Below are 19,310 nucleotides of genomic sequence, written 5' to 3'. Positions count from 1 at the left end.
TGGACGTACCATCTGAGACTTTTGATAAAAACTTTGGTACAAGACCAATAAAAAGTGACAAACCAGACTGAAAAAAATAATATTGAGAATGTGTTTGATTTGTTTTGTGCATCATTGAGTGTGAAACATGCCAGTCACCTTGTCAAAGTTGTGCATTTGCTCTCTGTTTGTCAGCCAGGACTCCAAATCTGGCGAGTTCTGAATCACGAACGACTCGTAGTCCGCAAACATTGTCGCGAAGCGCGCGGCGAACACCTCCCTCAGCTGCACGTTCAGTTTAGCGTTCCTCAGCTCCTCTTCCTCAACAGGAGACTTTCCTCCAACTCCCTCATCCCCTACGGCCTTCTGTCCCGCTGCCAATGCCTCCAGACGGGCCACTTTCACCCCAGTTCTTTTGGCCAGAGCCTGCAAACGCTCCAGGGTCGGGTTGCCTTGAAGAAGTTCCAGCATGTCCAGCGCCTCCCCACCGAGGTTGCCGTTCCTTTTGTCGTCCACTAACTCGCTCAAGGATGTGCTCTTCAGCTCCTTCTCCAGCGTGGAGGACTGCGTGCCGACGGCAGGTTCAGGGGAGGTGTTGCCCCCCGCGGGAGACAGGCCAAAGCTTAGCAACACCTCACTGAGTTCCTGGATGAACTCGGTCTTGTTGGGGAACTGAGGAAAGTCTTCAGGCAGTTCGATGCAGTGGTTGTCGACATCAACGAAACACAGGTTTGCCTGAGGAGGAAAATACTCTGGAAGTCAATGGGGCCCATCAACAGTTTGGTTACCCATATTCTTTAAAATATATTCTTTTGTGTTCAACAGAAGAAAGATACACATACAGGTTTGAAACAACACAAGGGCCAGTAAAATCATTTTTTGGGTGAACCATCCCTTTAAGGGCAAAGAATTTGGATCTTGGTTAAAACATTAATTTAAATTAAATTAAATGAAATTCAGCTTCATTGTGATGTGCCAAACAGAGCACACCTCCAAGAGGTAGAAAGTATGCTACAAATAAATACTGTGAATTCTTAATACATAACCAAACAAGATTTTCTTTTTAGGCATATTCACACTTGTAGTTCTCTTGGTTCTTTTGGTCCGGACCAAAAAAGAAAATTATACATTTAGTTCCAGTTGCATTAACACTGTCATTTTTTCCTCCAAACATAAAGATACAAAACAAAAGACAACTTCAAATTGTTGAGTAAAACTCAGTTGCTTTGAGATCCCCATATCTATGGGACTGAACTTTATAGCAGCTTGAAAATTAAGATTTCAAAAGGAAAGTTTATTAAGAATGAGAATCTAGAAGGATATTAAGATACCTTGAAAACCTTTACAGTTACAGGCATGCAAACTTTAGAAAAATAATATTTATATAATATTTATGGTATGTTTTATGCAATTGTGGTGATAGAAAAACACGACATACATTTCTATTTTCAACATGATTTGTTCTTAAGATATTCCTCTTCAAAAGAAAAAAAGTATCAGCTGTATGTAAAGTGACCCACATATGTTTTTTGACCACTGAACATGTTTACAATTTACAAATTTACTCATGGAGCTGCATTAAGATATCCATATTTCTGGGATTGCGCTATCGAGGGCCTTTATTAAAAATAAAAAAAAATACCAAAAAAAGTTTAAGAACCAGAATCTAAAAGGATATTAATATATCTTTAAAGGAGCCGTATGTAAGATTGTGGCCAAAACTGGTACTGCAATTACTTTCAAATTACTGTAGAGCGGTGTATCCCCTCCCCCTCCCCCCTGACTCGAGGTTGCCAGATAGGCTGCAGGATCCAGCAGGAACGTTTGTAGCTGCAGCTGTGGTAACTAGAGCTGAGCTGGCAACCCGAATGCTGAAACACTACTGACTTCGTGATTGGTAGATAGGTGGAGGGTGGCGCTTCAGGCCAAAACACAACATGACAACATCAACATCAGTTGAGGGCTGCAACTTCACTTTTTAAATGACAATATCCTGGCCGTACTACTGTTGTCAGTCAGTGATATAAGTATTTGAAATTAACATGATTTCTTAATGTCTAGTGACATATCAGGGCCATTTTATGATTAATTGAAATACATTTCTTACATACAGCTCCTTTAATACTTCTTGAGTTACAGGCATGCAAACTTGAGGGAAAAATAAAATAATGATGCTGCCATCTTTCTAAAGTCATTTGGCTCCAAATCTCAGGTGAAAACTGTCATTTTGACCCCCTGTCTGCAAAACAGTGGATTACTCAGTAAATATACATCTGTGACATTTGGTTAATTTGACACGGAATGACCCTGCTGGGAACAAACACTGACCCAAATCATCAGCTGTACTGACCTAATAACCAAAGCCAATATCTGGAATTAGGTTAAATCAATCCAGTGGATCATTAGAAATATTGCTCTGTGTGACACTGCTGATCAGTCCCATGCAATGCAGCTCATGCAGTCAAAATGGCCTAAAGTCAGTGTGTGTGAGCGTGACCTTGTTGCTGTAAAAATAAATCAGTCAAGCAGAACTGTCCGCTCTGTCAGGCCACAATGCTGACAGCCTGTCAGAAAGAAGCATTCAGGCCAGTATGTGTGTATTTAAACAGGTAAAAAAAAAAAAAAGGGCCACCTATTTAACTGTCTTCACGTAATGATGTTACAGAGTGTATATAATTTGAAATGTGTCAGATGTGTCTGTTCATTCGTAGGTTTGTTTGAGTTTTATATACACATCCAACACTGTTCCTGATCAGAATATATTCCTGTTCTCTTCTGGGCAGAGGCAAAGGACAGGAGCTGGAGCATGATAATTGAACTACTGTGAGGCATCCTATTTTGCTATTACACAAGGACATATCAGCCTCAAGTGGTTTTGAAGCAAGGACAAGGAAAATATTGTGAGAAGAGCAGCATTTTAGCAGAATCCAGCCTCAAGAGATGACTTTATGAAAATGGCGAGCTTAGAATGCACTGCAACAAGGTCAGGGGAACAATCCAATGTAAATTATCATATTATTTTTATTGTATTACTAATTTTGCCTAATATTTGTGTGCTGTTCATTTAAACAAACTTTTTATTAGAGTATTGCACTGTTAGCTTAGCAACATGCTAACAACAAACAATTTGAGTTGTCAAACATTTTCTATGCTACCGTTTAAAAGTGGGTCAATAAGAGTTTTTTAAAGGAATTTTTACTTCAATTCAGCAAGGATGCATTAAATTGATCAAAAGTGATAGTAAATACATTTATTAAAGACATTTCTATATTCAAACTGTAGAGGCATCAATGAATCCTGAAAAAAGGTATCTCAGTTTCCACAAAAATATTAGGCAGCACAACTGTTTTCAACATTGATAATAAGAAATGCTTCTTGAGCAGCAAATCAGCATATTAGAATGATTTCTGAAGGATCATGTGACACTGAAGACTGGAGCAATGATGCTGAAAATTCAGCTTTCCCATCACAGGAATAAATTACATTTTAAAATATATATAAATAGAAAAGAGTTATTTTAAAATGTAATACTTTACAATATTACTGTTTTTACCTATTCAAATAAATGCAGCCTCGGTGAGAGACTTCTTTCCAAAAAGATTTTAACGACCCCAAACTTTTTAATGGTAGTGTATAGATATACGTTCCGAATGCTCTGTTCCAAATCCTCACTAATACAACACAGCAAAAAAGAAACACGAAAGTCATGCAGTAAAATGGAAACCCATGCAGTTCCAAAATGAGCCATTTCCTCTCTCATTCCCCTTTGGTGTCTCTCTTGTTCTCACCAGTCTTTTTTTCTAGGTCAGAGCGACTTCAAAGAGAATGCATAGCAGGGAATCTGGATGTGGAGTTTACGGAAAATGGGATTTAGGGATGAGGATGTGGGGAAGCCTCGCAGCACCCAGATCATGAATAAACCTCTGCTAAGAATTCCGATACCGTGCGACAAAGAAACGAAGGATCTGATGATAATGCCAGACGTCAACATGGAAGCACTGCATTCCAGCATCAGTCAATAAAGACTATAAAAGAAAAGCCTCATACTGTTCCTGCTGCTATTTTCAGCAAAGGCCTCCGGTGCTTTTTAAAGGCACTGAGGGCGTCCTCATATGCAGATCACCCATCGTCACAAGCCAATCCGGCTCCAAACTAATAAAGCCTCTTAGAAAAACAGCCCACTTGACAGATGCGTCCACGTCCAATGTCCCTAAGTGGCTGTGCCATGATAAGGAGTGTGAATGTGTTTTCAAATTTGTGAGTATGTGCAGGTTTGTGTGACCATGCAAGTGTGTGCGGGTTACCTCTTGAGGCAGCTCTAGTTTGGAGCGGTCTGTGCCCTCTTTAGACTGCAGGCCCATGAGATAGGGCACAGGGGCGTCCAAGAAGTGCAGCAGGGAAGCGGGAAGGATGGGCACGTACACATGCTGCCATTGGAACGGGAACAGCAACGTTGTGATTCCCTCCGCAACCACCATGAGCCTCTGGTAGTCTAGACGTATACACGGGGGAAAAGCACAAGTTCAAATCACAAAATAACTATAAGAAAACATATTATACACTAAAAAGTAAATAAATATGTAATAAATTGTAATTAATAAACTAAAGTTTGTTGAAAAGAGGGTTAAAAATTCTCATTTCACTTGCCACTTGTGAGTGAATTGTAAAAATGTACTGGCCTTAAATACCAGCAAAGAAACTGAATTATTGCATTATGCAAAAAAAAGAAAACGAAAACGAAAATAAAAACTGGCTAGTAAATCTGTTTTATTTAACCATCAAAGTCCTTTCTACTTGCATTTGGCACTTAATGATGGTTCCTTTTGGATCCTGGGATCTGACTGAAATTTGATGAAAGGCACCTGTATGGTAGACTTACTAATACAGGGCAGTGTGATTATTAATAGATGTTTCTCACAAAATCTCGTCATTAGTTTATCTAGAGAACAGTCAGAGGAATTCATTAGCATGTGTATCAGCTTGTGTTTGCAGAAAAGCATATGTGCTGCAGAAGGGTAATGTAATATTCATCAGACTCCTCTACATTCACTCAGTCTCCACATCAAAGGCCCTGCAAAGATTCATTTGCCAGCATCAGAAATTAAATTTAAATGCTTAAATAAGAGATGAAATGATCTGCATAGAGTCAAAACCTAAGACACAGTCTGTAAAATTGATGTAAAAAGTAGGAGCCAAATCGATTAAACATTATATTTATATTTGAAATTGTTTAATTAAATCAAATTGCATATTAATGTTGCCTAATAAAGCCCCCATGAACAGAATTTATAACTTTAAATTACTGTGGCAGATCAATAAGTCATGAGACATAAACATTACAAGCACAAAAAGGCAATATATTGTTTGGAAATGCTGTATCACAAAAAAAGAAAAGAAAAAATAAGAAAAAAGAAAAGCATTTTAAATTTTATTATTTTATTTTAGATTTATTTTTTAATTGAAATGATTTGAAATTAAATTATTTTGAAATATTTCAAATGAAATGAAAGGAATGTGAAAGGATTATGTGAAAGGAAATCATTTTAAATGAAATTATTTGAAATAAATGAAATAAAAACAAAATGAAACTTTAATTTTATTTTTCAAGTTACAATCCTTGATTTCTTACCCTGCGAGTAGAGGAGGATCTGCATCTCCAGCAGAACACAAGTGAAAAGCTGCACCAGATTTTCCACACCTAACAACCGGAAGGCCTCACCCAGAGGAAAATCAGCCAATGGCAGCTCCCCAACACCAGGCCTCTGGCACAGAATAGGTTCATACACTCCGTGGAACTTTAAAGAGCGTCCGGGCGGTGGCAAGGGTACTTCATAGAGGATGTTGTAGACGTAGCTTTCCAAAGGGAGTGGGGGTGGCTGATGTGAAGTGACGGCCAGGTGGATCTGGGACAGGAAGCGTTTACAGGCGTGCATGAAGGGCATAGGCGTGATTAGACACATAGCTTTGGACACGTACAGAGTGTCGCGAACAGAGTCGTATCCTTCGCCAGAGCAGCCACAGCTCCTGCGACCCCCTTGTGAGGATGAAGATGAGGAAGGAGAATCGACTTCATCCAGGCTGCTGGCTAAAGAGTCCATGCTAGAGGAGGATGAGGAGGAGGAAGAGGACGACGAAGGGCAGTTATGCGCTGACGTATTATGCTCCGCTTGGTGCATCTGGTGTAGCGTCTGCATGGCGGAGCAGATCTGAGGGCTGGTCACCTCCTCGTAGAAGGTGTGAACGAAACCATAAGTGCGAGAGCCGTCTTCTCTTGTGATGAGGAAAGAGTGGAACTGTGGGGTCCGACTGTCACGCTGTGTTCGAAATGACAGACCTTTGGGCATGCAGAGCTGAAGACAAAGAGAAAATATTGCTTCAGTAACTACATATTTTTGTAATGTTGCTTTTATTGTGCAATTTGACACACACAGGGATTTTACGGTTTAGAGTAGTAGTGGGTAAACTTTTGACTGATAGACAACATTAACGTACCATGGTACCACTACAGTGTTTTTTGTAAGGGTTGTACATACTATATGAATTATGAAGTAAGGGCACATCATATGCTCTGGTATGGCTTTTCCTTTCACTCTGCACTACTTAAACATATTGACCAGTCAACTTAGCTTTATAAGATGTACTGTCTCTCTCACTGGCTGACTATTTAGATTAACATCGGCATTTTGAATACAAAACAATGTTTGCATGTGCTGTACATCTATTAAAGACATGCAGTTTTTTCTAAATATAGGTGAGCAATTCACTATTTTTCGTTGCTTCATAAAAGCTTATAAAAATCACGAAATGTTGTGCTGATAAAGAGGTTTACAGTACATTTCCAGCTTGTTTTCTACACTTCACGGGTCAAAAATAGGAAGCTCTTGCACCTACACATCTGCTTCGCTGCTATTGTGCTGCTCGCACATACAGTGTGAATACTGGAACCTGGAATAAATCGTGTCATTCAACTGCTGTCTGAAACAGGCAAGCACTGAAAAGATTGAGAAAAGGAAGGAGAGGACAGCAAGAGAACAAAAGAATGCGGGAGTGAAAAGAAGATCAGCCAAGAGTGGAATTGAAAAATGAAAGTAATCACTGGGGAAATTTTATTCAGGCCTTGAAGGATTGAAAACCGAAAATGGAGTTCTGTGATTGCAAGCTGTCTTTCAAAGCACTTTCAATGTGTAAGTGGATTTTTTATTTTTTTTATGTGTGAACCTCTGCAGAGAAGAGACTGGCCTTGAAAAATGACTCAACAGGAATGTTGGGAACAATTTTTTTGCTCAAATGATGTGATGGCATCATGACTGGCAGTGCTGTACGCTTCAGGTGTTTCTTTACAGAGCGAGAATACGCACAATGAGCCGTTTCCATACCGACGTAAGCAGAGAGCCTGGGTTGAATAATTGATGCTGGTGTCACTACAGCCAAGCTTCCGTTTACGTTTGCTGATGGAAAAAATGACCTTGCTGCACGGGAACGATAGGTCAGAGGTTTTCGTTACCTCTGCATGCTCTGGGACGGTAACACAAACCCCTCGGCTGATCACTGCATGCAACCACAGAATGAACGAGAGTCTGTGTAAACACGTTATGACACTCCAAATCAATGCAGATACAGATCTCTCCAATGACTAATGTGAGAAATAGTTAGACTGTGTGAGGGAACCTTTTTTTGAAAGGAAAATAAAACAAGTTTAGATGTGTCGGATGTGATGGATTTCTCGTAAAAGTTCACCCTGGTTGACAAGCCTCACCATGCTCTGAAAGGCACATGTAACACACTTAAAGGGATAGTTTACCCAAAAATTATCTCTTTATGAACTTTTTGAAGTGTCAAAGTGGTAGTTGCGTAGCTGTCAATGGAGGGACAGAAAGCTCTCAGATTTCATTTAAAAAATATCTTTTTTTTGTGTACCGAAGATGAACAAAGTCTTTTTTGTCCAAAATGTTTTGGGTGAACTCTCTATAAAACACCTTTTGAAAAGGAATAAAATAAAATAAAATAAAAATCTATAAAATGAAAGAGAAAAAAATAACAATACTGAAATAAATCAAAGGGGTAAATTAAACAGGTAAAAATCTAAAGTACTGAAGTCACTTACCATGTTAACAGCATCCTGGTCAAATGGGCTGCACTCGATGTTCTCTGGGTAGTGGGCCAGAACTTTGGATTTAAAGGTCCTTTTGAGGGGGCTCTGATCAAAGTTTTCCCCTGTAATTGTAAGGAATAAGAATAAGGATAAGGAGAGTAAAGGCATTGAACCTTCTTTTAAATTATTCATATGAAAATGCAAAAGCAACTATGGCACGAGTGTGTCTGAATTCTTATACATAGTCATAAAGAAGAGGTTTGCCATGTGTCTCAGTTACACTGCATTAAACTAATAAAAGATTCATGGGTTCGCCACTAAAATGCATAACTATTGGCCTTTTGAGAGTCATCCATGTGAACCAAGTTACAGAGGATTACATGCTTTACATCTACTTAGTAGTGCTAAACCTTTCTAGAAAACGCTCACTTGTATTTGAATATAGCTACAGTAAAATAAATTGAAAAACTTTCATATTTCTCTAATGCAGAATTACACACCTTACTTTGATGGCTTAATAACTTAATAAACATTGCTGTAATTTTAATATTAGTCTGATTCCTACAGCTCTCTCAGGTACGTTGAACAGAAATCCACTTGTACGTGACCCAGATACAACACCTGTCACTGGGATAGTGCTGAACACACACACACACACACTCATTCATTCATTCGCTCACTCACAATGCAAAAATATCAGTACAATCAATAATTGATAATATAAACAGTCTAACATAATAATAATAATAATAATAATAATAATATTTACTAATATTATAAATATTTTCTAAAATACACACAATATTTCTGATCTCAAATGTATTGTATTTTATCATGTCATGTAATCACTATTCATTTGTAATGCTGGTGTTCGCTACCTAGAAGACTGTGCTACCAGCATTATTCATGTGGTTTGAGGCTTTATTAACATCCACACCTTAAAACAATGCAAATATAGCGGTAGTTTTGGTTGCACAATCTGATAGGTAGCATGATTCATCAGACCACCAGCACACAAAGATGGGCTAAAAACATCCTCCATGATCGCAACAGTTTCATGAAACACAACTGTTAGTTTTCTTTTGGCTCTGTAAGGGCGTCATAAACAGGCCGACACACGCCGCCTGCAGTGTTAGATGGAAACGTCATAGCTTTGACAGCAAAGCACAAGCGGGAACAGAGATTGGAAAAGCGCCATGATTGCCACAACAGCGCAGATTACAGGAGCAGACAGTGTGTCATGCAGGATTTGGATCTGATGACAGTTAAAAAGAACAGATTTAAATCGAATGGATGTGAAGCAAACAAGATAGAGAGTGCAGTTAGCATGAAAAGATAAACAAGACGACGATTCTGATGATGGTACATGTTGATAAGCTGACAACAGCACTCAGAATAAGGCAGAAGAGTGCGCTGAGGTAATTAAAAAGAGTCTAATTAACAATCTTGTCCAAATCAGCTTAGTTTTGACATGTATGAAGATCATTTAGAGCCTGAATCTGTGCACTGTGGGGTGAACTAGCGGTGATTTGGCATGTGACAGCCCTAGGCATTAACTAACAGGAAAGGACAGGGAGGAGGAGAAATCTACTAAAGCCCTTTATAACAGAGAGAGTCTGAGGCCGCAGGCATACACGTGAGAAAGAGAGACAGACTGATGCAAACACCCCATGAAGTGATAGCAGGAACAGCAGGGGAACAGCAGAAAAACAAGGCAGGGACTGGGAACAAGAGATAGTCAGTGTTGCAAGAGAACAGAAACTGATTTAAAATAACAAGCAGAGGCAAATGACCCACATTTAACTATGACGAGCCTGCATATCGCAAACTGAGAAAGAACGAGAGGAAAAGAGGGAGGAAGTAGCGAGGACCGAAAGCAAAAATGACAACAATGACCCCGTTACCACTTGGTATTCAACATGGTTAAAGCAATGTAATGCAATGAGTCAAAATCAACTATTTTCTTTCATAATGCAAATTCTTTGTCTTATAAACTGTTATAATCAAAATAAACTATTAATTTCAAATAATAAAACCTGTTTGGTTTCATAACTCTCTAAAATGTCTGTTCTATAATATTAAAATTAATATGAAGATAAACAGAGTTAATTTTATAATACTAATTATTAAGTACTATGTACTAATTATTCATTTTTTATTATTATTATTTAACTGATAAATGTTAAAATAATAATATTAAATATGCAATATTAAAATGCTATAATATTTTGTTTAAATCATTTAAAAATAAAGTAAAAATTATTTGATTTATATATTTAACCAATAAATATTAAAATATAATATTAAATATTCTTAAAACATTCAAATACAAGCATCTATAATTTTAAATGCTACATATGAATTTAATCAATATTATAAATGTACAGAGTGTAAAATATTTATTAATTTCAAGATTTTGTGGTTAGATTAAAATTTGGGAGAAATGTTGGGTGGTTTTGAATTTTTGTGCTTTATCCATTACGCAGCAACACATTATAATAAGCAATATATTTAGTCGCAAAATCAGAGACCATCCCCTCAAAGTCTGAAGGGTCAAGTGGACACAGGAGATACATTTGGGAAGCATATTATATTAATACCAAGTGTGAACAGCAGTCTGTCTTGCCATGACTAAAGATGAAATCATCCTCTTAATACACGATGTAATCAGGGCCAAAGGAACAGAGAATGGGAAACAAAAATGGATAAATTTAGGAGAGCTTAGCAGTGAGGTGATGGTAATGTTTGATGTTTACCTGCTGCCAAGGCCTCTGGGTCCCTGCCCTGTCGATCGGCCTCTAGCCATTGGTACAAAGCTGAGATGGCAAACACACAAACAGACAAACAAAAAGCAAAAATGTCAAACCGAACACAGAAATGGAGAAGCAGACAAAATGATCTGATGCGTGACTACTAAATTCAAAGTACAATGGCTTTGCAGACAGACAGCGTGTGTGTTATTTTGCAGGCTGAGGAGTGATGGAGGTGAATGGAGACATGTTTTTCACAGCCTCTGCTTTTGCGAGCACAGCTTGACTGTAGGCCACAATCTCTGCCGAGATGGAGACATCACGTTGTGCATGACCAGCAAACACTCGCAGAATATCTTAAAGGGATACTCCACTTTAAAATGAAAATTCTGTCATCATATACTCACCCTCGTGTTGTTTCAAACCTGTATGAATTTCTTTCTTCTGCTGAACAGAAAGGAAGATATTTAGAAGAATGTCAGTAACCAGACAGTTTCTGGTCTCATTGACTTCCATAGTAGGAAAAAAATATACTATGGAAGTCAATGAGACCAGAAACTGTCTGGTTACTGATATTCTTCTAAATATCTTCCTTTCTGTTCAGCAGAAGAAAGAAATTCAGGATTAAAACAACATGAGGGTGAGTATATGATGACAGAATTTTCATTTTAAAGTGGAGTATCCCTTTAATAGTGGGTGTTGAAGGAACACGAGTTCCTAAGAAATATCTTAGAGGTTGCTAAGAAATATCTACATGTGCAACCCACACACACACACATATTCAATAACAGCTGACAAGTCATCTTCGATTTGGCCTCAAACAGTTTGGATCATCAAAATTGGATGCGTGTTATTAAACATCACTCAAGATATTCAATGTGCACTGGGGAAAATCCCAAACCCTGTCAAAAACATGTTTGGATCATATTTCACTTATAAATCAAAAGATAAAAGTCAAAAATCAAATATTGAGAATACATTAACAATTTGTTGTACTACTTTAACTTACACTGTTAAAAATATATAATTGCATCCATAACACAGTAATGAGAATCTTCATGAGAATAAGGGTTATGAACATCTAACATTAGATCAGTAATGGAATATACTTAATGTCAATGTTAAAATGCATAAAAATAGATTAATGCTAAGAACAGGTTTAATTTATTAGGAAGTGAGCCACCGATTCATATTTCTTTATTTTATTTACTTATATATACACATTTATGAAAGAAATGAATGCGTGTGTGTGCTGTTATTGAGATTCCCACACAGGAAGCAACTGCTGTGTCTGCAGTTTTATCAACGGTACTTACAGGATGACTCAGCCTGTGTTACGAACAAATGTCACCTACCTTGACATTTGTTCCCTTTTACAGTCTATGGTCACTCACTACTGACTTTTACAGTCTATGGTCACTCACTACTGACTTTTACAGTCTATGGTCACTCACTACTGACTTTTACAGTCTATGGTCACTCACTACTGACTGAATGAGAATCAAGTACTCTTTGAACTCTTGTGAGATCATAACTACCTCTCCAAACTCCAAAATCCAGCACCTGCCATAGTCTTCCTCAATCAATCAACCCATATCACATTTTCAAAGCTGATGAATGTTAAATGCCAGTCAGATAAGTCTCAAAATAAGGACCATACCACGTTTTTTGGACTATGATATTCTGTGCAGTACGCTTATCATTAATCATAAGAACTTTTTATCCAAAAGCCTTGCAGCAGTGAAACAGAGTATTGGATTTGTGATATTGAGCTTCAAAGACCAAAACTCACTGGCATTGCTCCGAGCACCATTCATTTTAAAAGCGCTGATGGAAGACTGGGAAAGAGCAAGAGACGGCACACAATGTCTCCTGCAGCCTTTGTCCATACTCAACAGCGTTACGTAACTGAGCTCTTGCTATGTATGCGTGTGTGTGTTAAGTGCTGATTGGGCACATTGTGAGCACGAAACATTGGGGTCTTTTTGCTTCTGGCAGGGTTTGGACAGTCAGCACAGCTCTGCTGTCAGCCTCATGACGAATCTGCTGAAGCTGTAATCCAAAACAAGTCCCAGCCCGTCAAAACCTCGGTTTTATCTTGCTGCACCACAAGGATAAGCAAGAAAACCCTTCACTTACATGGTTTGGTATTGAAATTTCACATGGCAAATGACTTTAATTTGCTTGATACAAGTTACTTTGAAGCCAACAGAGGGATGGAGCAAGTCTTTCATCTTTATTTAAGATATTTAATGAGACGCTCCCAGTGTTTTATTAAGAAAAGAGCCTTGTAGCATAGGGAACATGGTTAACCTCAAAGAAACAGCTCAATCGATTAGAACAACGAAACTCATATCAGCCTGTTGCACACATTCAGGTCAAAGTTTACAGAGAATGAAACACTAGGTGTGTTTACATCCTCGTTAAAAGTTTGAATTCAATTAAAAAAGACATTAAAAGTCGTATCAGTCTGGTTTTTGTGAAGCAGGAATAACAGACATACGTTCCAATATATATATGGTGCGTTCCAATATATATATGCCGTTTTGTAGCATAAATAGTTCACTCACATTGAAAAGTGCAGTTTAAATACATGTATGGCACACTTTATTAACCGAAAAAACTAAATGTGTAATGTTGGACACCATGCATTCAACTGTCGTTTGCTTTAATCATGTAGTGAAGGGGGTGTGACGATCAGACTTCGATGTTGAACGATAAAATTACCTTTTTACCTTTAAAATTAATTCACGACACCATGCATAGTATAAGTAAATCATGTATAGTGCGTCATTTGGGACACAACTTTACAATGTGGTATACTAAACCTCTGTGGTAGGCTATACTTTAAAAGCAGAGTGTATGGGATGGCAAACAGTAATCTGAAATCTGAGTTAAAGCAGCATATAAATCACACTTACTGAAAACAAACAGTCACGTGGTGTTTGATAAGCCTTATCTGAGGACACAGGTTACCGATGAGTTGGAACTTGGTCAATGAACTAAGTCAACATGACCAGTTCATGGTCTCATTCTGCCTCACACATACACAGATATAGAGAATTCTTAGCAGATCCAATGGCGCAACCCTTTCGACCTGTTTTTGAGACCCTAGACGAGCATATCGGAACATCTACTTTGCAACCATACTTTTGTGGTCGAGGAGCTCAAAGCAACCATGACAGACATTACATATCCCGAGCTGCATCCATCTACTTTCTGACTGTCATTAAAGTCAAATATTTATATAATAAAAAGCTTTTACTTTCAACTATTTAATTTACGTGCTATCCATTTTGCTCTGTAGACCAGAGACAAAAAGATATAAATTTATATGATGAAGGCCTCTGAATGGCCTTATCTCAGTCGTAATCTATTAGATGAGCGCCATGCAGAGTGGTAAAGATATTATGCAACTGGATTTATGCGCTCGTGACATAACTCGGCAAGTTATGACAAAGATTGCCCATTTGGCAGCCGCCAGCTTCCGACAGCTTTAAATGGCTCTCGTCTAGAGCAATGATAATTATGATGTTCACCCAAAGCAGACACAGTCCCCCCCCTAGATGCCTTTCAAACTTGACTGACAAAACCATCTCATATACTATACTGTACATGTATACTATATGGCCTAAAGTATATGGACACCACACTCTTGGTCAATGGGTTTCTATACAGAACCTACAGAAGGTTCTTAACTCTGTCATAAAGAGCATTTTATGTAAAGGGTTCTATATAAGGATAAATGTCATGATTGGATAATACTTTTATATTTAATGGGTTATATACAATTTTTTTTTATAATTAAATTTGATACTTATTGTGGACATGCATGTTTTTGCATTATACTTTATGAATACAAACGAATATTTGTAGTTACATTTATACAATGTTGACACTTTAACCCAGTGTTACACAACCCTGTTCCTGGATGCACACCAAGGCTGTGTCCAAAATCGACCCATATACCCTTAAATAGGGCACTATTTGAGGGAACAACCATTTGTGATGGTGTCCGAAACCATAGTGGATGTTATCGAGTGCACTCATTCTATCCCATAATGCACCTTGATTACAAGTGTACAACTGATGTAAACTCAACAGCTAGAGAATACCCATAATGCACTGTGATTGTCAGCTGAATGAAGACCAGTGTCTCGCCAGTAGATGGCGCATGCAGCTGAATGATCCATTCATTTTCCAAACCGCTGGTCCATTGTGGGAAGCATAATATCATACAGGTATAAATTATTCTTAATACAGACTCGTTCTTACAGATTTTCCAACACTGATGGCATTTTACCAAATCTGGAGTAGAAGACTGGCCTGCACAAACCTGCTTAGACTTAAACCCCTATTGAACACATTTTTGAACTGACAGCAGGCCATTATCCAACATTAGTGCCTGGCCTCACTGATGTTCTTGTCTTGCTGAACATTTCATATGTCGAAAGCATAGCAAAAAAAATTAATCCCTCCTTTTGCTGCCATAACAGCTTTCAGGGATTTGCTCCCATTTAGACCCAATATCATCAGTGAGATCAGGCACTGATGTTGAGTGATGGGTTCTGGCTCATAGTTGGGGGTTCAGTAGGGTTTATTCTATGCCATATTTAGTAAATAATTTCTTTATCATGCTTTGTGAACATGGGTATTGCTGGAACAGAAATGACCCTCTTTAAACTGTTGCAACAAAGTTGAAAGCACAAAAAGCAGGAAAAAAAATGGGTCTATGGGTATAAAACTAAAGGTCAATGCATCTAAAAATTTACTTAAATAAAAAAAAAACTTAACATGTTTTAAAAGTTCTTTCAATTTTTACATATTCACAGTGCAAGTATAGTAAAAGTTAATGACATAAATATAAAGAGTATAATAACAGCTATGGTACATGCTGTGAAAATGTGAGTCCTATCCCATGTTTGCAATACAGTACTGTGCAACATTGAACTTCACTTGAAATTAAGAGGAGGGCAGATTACAGTTGTACTGAGTCTCTGAGTAGATTATGCTAACAGGCTTACAGATCCCCCCCTCCAACCATCTCTGATCTTCATAAACAGTCTAGAAAGTACTGGGGAGAGTAAAAACACGACTTTGAACTGCTGTACCTTTGTTTCAATTTTCAAAAGAATGCATGATTCAAAGTTGTAGATAAAACATTAGACACTGAAAAAGTGAAAATGATGAAATGTTAAGTTAAACAAAGCAGGGAAACAGGAACTGAAGAGGAATGGCTCAGCTACACAGCATTGGCGTTTGACCCGTTTTCCCCCCAATTCAGGCCGATTGGAGGGAAAAGTCAATGGGAAGCCGGGGAGGTGTTACGACATTAGCATAGCCATTGTCCCCATGTCCACGCTGGTGCTCACAGACAGATGGTCCAGGAACCAGTCCTCTTTATGGCCGTTCACTACTGCCTTGTGTCTCTGCCTCTAGTCACAATACGAGCTGGCCAGTGTCATTAAGAAACAATGAGCGGAGACACGTCATGCAGCCACAATATAACAATGCGCCATTTGACGCCCAATATTTGTTAGTCTTGTCTGGTCTGAAGTATTAGAAGCTGCTTCAGCAGGTATGTTTGAAGTACCACTAAGTGAAAACAGCCCAGTGTTTCACCAGAGTCAATGTCAATGTGATGGACAACAAAAAAAGAGCTGTAAAAATGGAAGACCAGCACCTTTTAGAATAGAGATGCACAATATAGCAATCAGTTAGCAGCCTATTGGTCAATAATATTGAATATTTAATTTTTATAGACAATTTTTACCACTTTGCTATGATCTACAGTATCTTTATAACAATAACAACAAAATAAATAATTAAATTCAATTACTAAATGTGATATTTAGCAAATCTCACAATGCATATCCGTTTTTTCATCCGGTACATTATAATGTTTTGATGCATGTTCATTCGTAGTAACTGATTTTAGGTGTTTGATCTTTATTTAGACAAATTTTAATATCAGCATTTAATGGATATTAAGGTCAACATGCACATAACTATCGACTTTTCTAATTTGCCAGAATTTTTATATTGGTGAATTTTTTAGTGTTTTATTTGTTTACACAAAAAAAGTCCTCAAGACGAAGATGTTTTTTTTTTTTTTATCGAAACGTTGCCAACAGTGTGCAGATTTTCCTCATTTATTTTTATGTAACTTTAGTTTTGATCCTGAACCTGTTCATTCGGATGTGTACTTTTTTCCTCTTTCGAGATTCTTTACAAGACACGACATCAAATCAAAATGCCCTGCAGAGCATCAAGGGGGACGTCAGAAGTATAAGTAAGAATCTTGCTTTGCTCTGAATACATGCATTTAGTTTTTGTATGACTCACATCACTGCCTAGACAACAAACCACTAATGGCAGACACACTGCTGGCTGAATAAAATACAGCCCTCAGCATCTTGTTTGCCCAAGTACTTGTTACAAGCTGCTTAGGGACCACTATAAAACTTAAACGGAGATGATACAGTGAATCAAACAGCACAACCCTAAATCAACAGGTACCTGAAGGGGACCAGACATGGTCGATTCACAGTTAATGACCGTTCAAGGTGTCAAATCCTCAGTAAATGAAGGTAATTCAAGAGACTAATCCCCTCTTTAGGTAGAGGTGTGAACGATGGAGACAGACTAGAACATCAAAGATTGAAATCTCTTCCTCTGCCAAAGCAGGAAAACCCATTTTACTGATGCATGGCAGGCACATCAGTAAGACACGAGATGAGATGAAGGCTTGAGGGTGCGGGCACGTTTTGTAGGGAACTGAAATCGTACAGAAAGCGCAGACCACCAGAGCATAACAATGTGTGCATGTGCATGACTATGATTAAAATTTTGTGTTTCATGTTTTCATTCTCTATTACTGTGGGGACTGCTTGGAAAGTAATTTCTTTCTGACATGTAGCAATCCTCTTCTCGTAGAGTCGGACACAAGAGGCCTATTTATAGTCTTTATTTTTATCCTACTCAGAGGACATATACTATACCCTTAGGCCTAGAATATGAGTGTTTGACAGGCCCTCTAAGAAACTACTAACACATAGTTGAAAGAGGGGGCTAAAGAGACTGACTAATGAGAATGAGTCTGAAGAATTAACAAACAGAGAAAAAACATGAAATATGGCCATAGTGCAGCTTGTTTTCCCCAAAATCACTTTGTTATGGAAGTAATTTAGAGAAAGTTTACGATAAGACATTGTGAGATTAGAAACTGCATCGTGAGATAAAAGGTTGCAAGATACATTGCAAGATAAAGCCGAAAACTATTAAAAATAAAGTCGCACTGTGATATATATTGCAATTACTTGATAGTCACAATTACTAGTGTCAAAATGACCTTCCAAGATAAAAAGTTGCAGTTACAAGAAACTAAGTTCCATTGCGATATATAGTTACAATTACAGGAAAAGTCGCAATTACAAGAAACAAAATTACCTTGCAAGATAAAAAGTTGCGGCTACAAGAAAAGGTTGCATTGTGATAGATTGTTGAAATAAATTACATGATAAAAGGTCGCAATTATAAGAAATAAAATTGCTTTGCAAGATAAAAAGTTGCAGTTACAAGAAACTAAGTTCCATTGCGATATATAGTTACAATTACAAGAAAAGTCACAATTACAAGAAACAAAATTACCTTGCAAGATAAAAAGTTGCGGCTACAAGAAAAAGTTGCATTGTGATACATTGTTGAAATAAATTACATGATAAAAGGTCGCAATTACAAGAAACAAAATTGCCTTGCAAGATAAAAAGTTGCGGCTACAAGAAAAAGTTGCATTGTGATACATTGTTGAAATAAATTACATGATAAAAGGTCGCAATTACAAGAAATAAAATTGCCTTGCAAGATAAAAAGTTGCAGTTACAAGAAACAAAGTTGCAGTGCAATATATAGTTGGAACTACAAGAAACGGTCATCTTGCGTGATATTCACATTGTGAGTTATAGCCTAGCCTAAAGTCGTAATTATAAGAAATAAAATTACCTTGCGAGATAAAAGTAGCAGTTACAAGAAACAGAGTAGCATTGCAATATATAGTTGTAATTGTGTTTTAAATTTTATCTTGTAATTGCAAGAAATAAAAATGCCTTGCGTTATATAAATATTACATTGTGAGATATAAAGTTGCAATTATATAGCCTAGAAAGCTGCACTGTGAGAAAGTCACAAAAGTGAGATATAAAGTCAGATTGTGACAAATAAAAATAAATAAAAAATAAATAAAAAAACACTTTGCAAGATAAAAAGTTACAATTAGCTTTATTTCATTTTACAATGTGGAAACGGTCTATTATACTTTGGCCTTGCAGAGGGTGACGAGCTCGAAAAATCTGAGCCGAGGACAACGGTCCAATCAACAAGCCTCTGCCCATCAATGAAAGGAGGCACAATAACTCAAAATGACATCAATCGAGGGGCCACAGTGTGTTTATGTAATGAATGATCACTTCAATTAACCGTGACACAGTAAA

General features: G+C 37.6%; 1 protein-coding gene across 5 annotated transcripts in view; it reads right to left on the bottom strand.

Moving 5' to 3' along the window:
- Window positions 1-19,310, bottom strand: part of dennd5b (DENN/MADD domain containing 5B) — a 39,352-nt gene that overhangs the window by 16,714 nt on the left and 3,328 nt on the right. For 4 of the 5 annotated variants that reach the window (XM_084112694.1, XM_084112695.1, XM_084112696.1 and 1 more), the window contains exons 2-6: window positions 10,828-10,887; window positions 8,084-8,193; window positions 5,609-6,329; window positions 4,284-4,471; window positions 139-714 (exon numbers count right to left, since the gene is read on the bottom strand). In XM_084112694.1, coding sequence (XP_083968820.1) covers window positions 139-714; window positions 4,284-4,471; window positions 5,609-6,329; window positions 8,084-8,193; window positions 10,828-10,887 — 1,655 coding nt within the window. The remainder of the gene's footprint in view (window positions 1-138; window positions 715-4,283; window positions 4,472-5,608; window positions 6,330-8,083; window positions 8,194-10,827; window positions 10,888-19,310) is intronic. The other variant, XM_084112698.1, reaches the window with a different exon arrangement.

This window comes from Abramis brama (genome assembly GCF_963993115.1).
Source record: "Abramis brama genome assembly, chromosome: 4".
Lineage (NCBI taxonomy): Eukaryota > Metazoa > Chordata > Actinopteri > Cypriniformes > Leuciscidae > Abramis > Abramis brama.
Note: the sequence above shows the minus strand (reverse complement) of the source record. Positions and strands in the feature narration are given on the sequence as shown.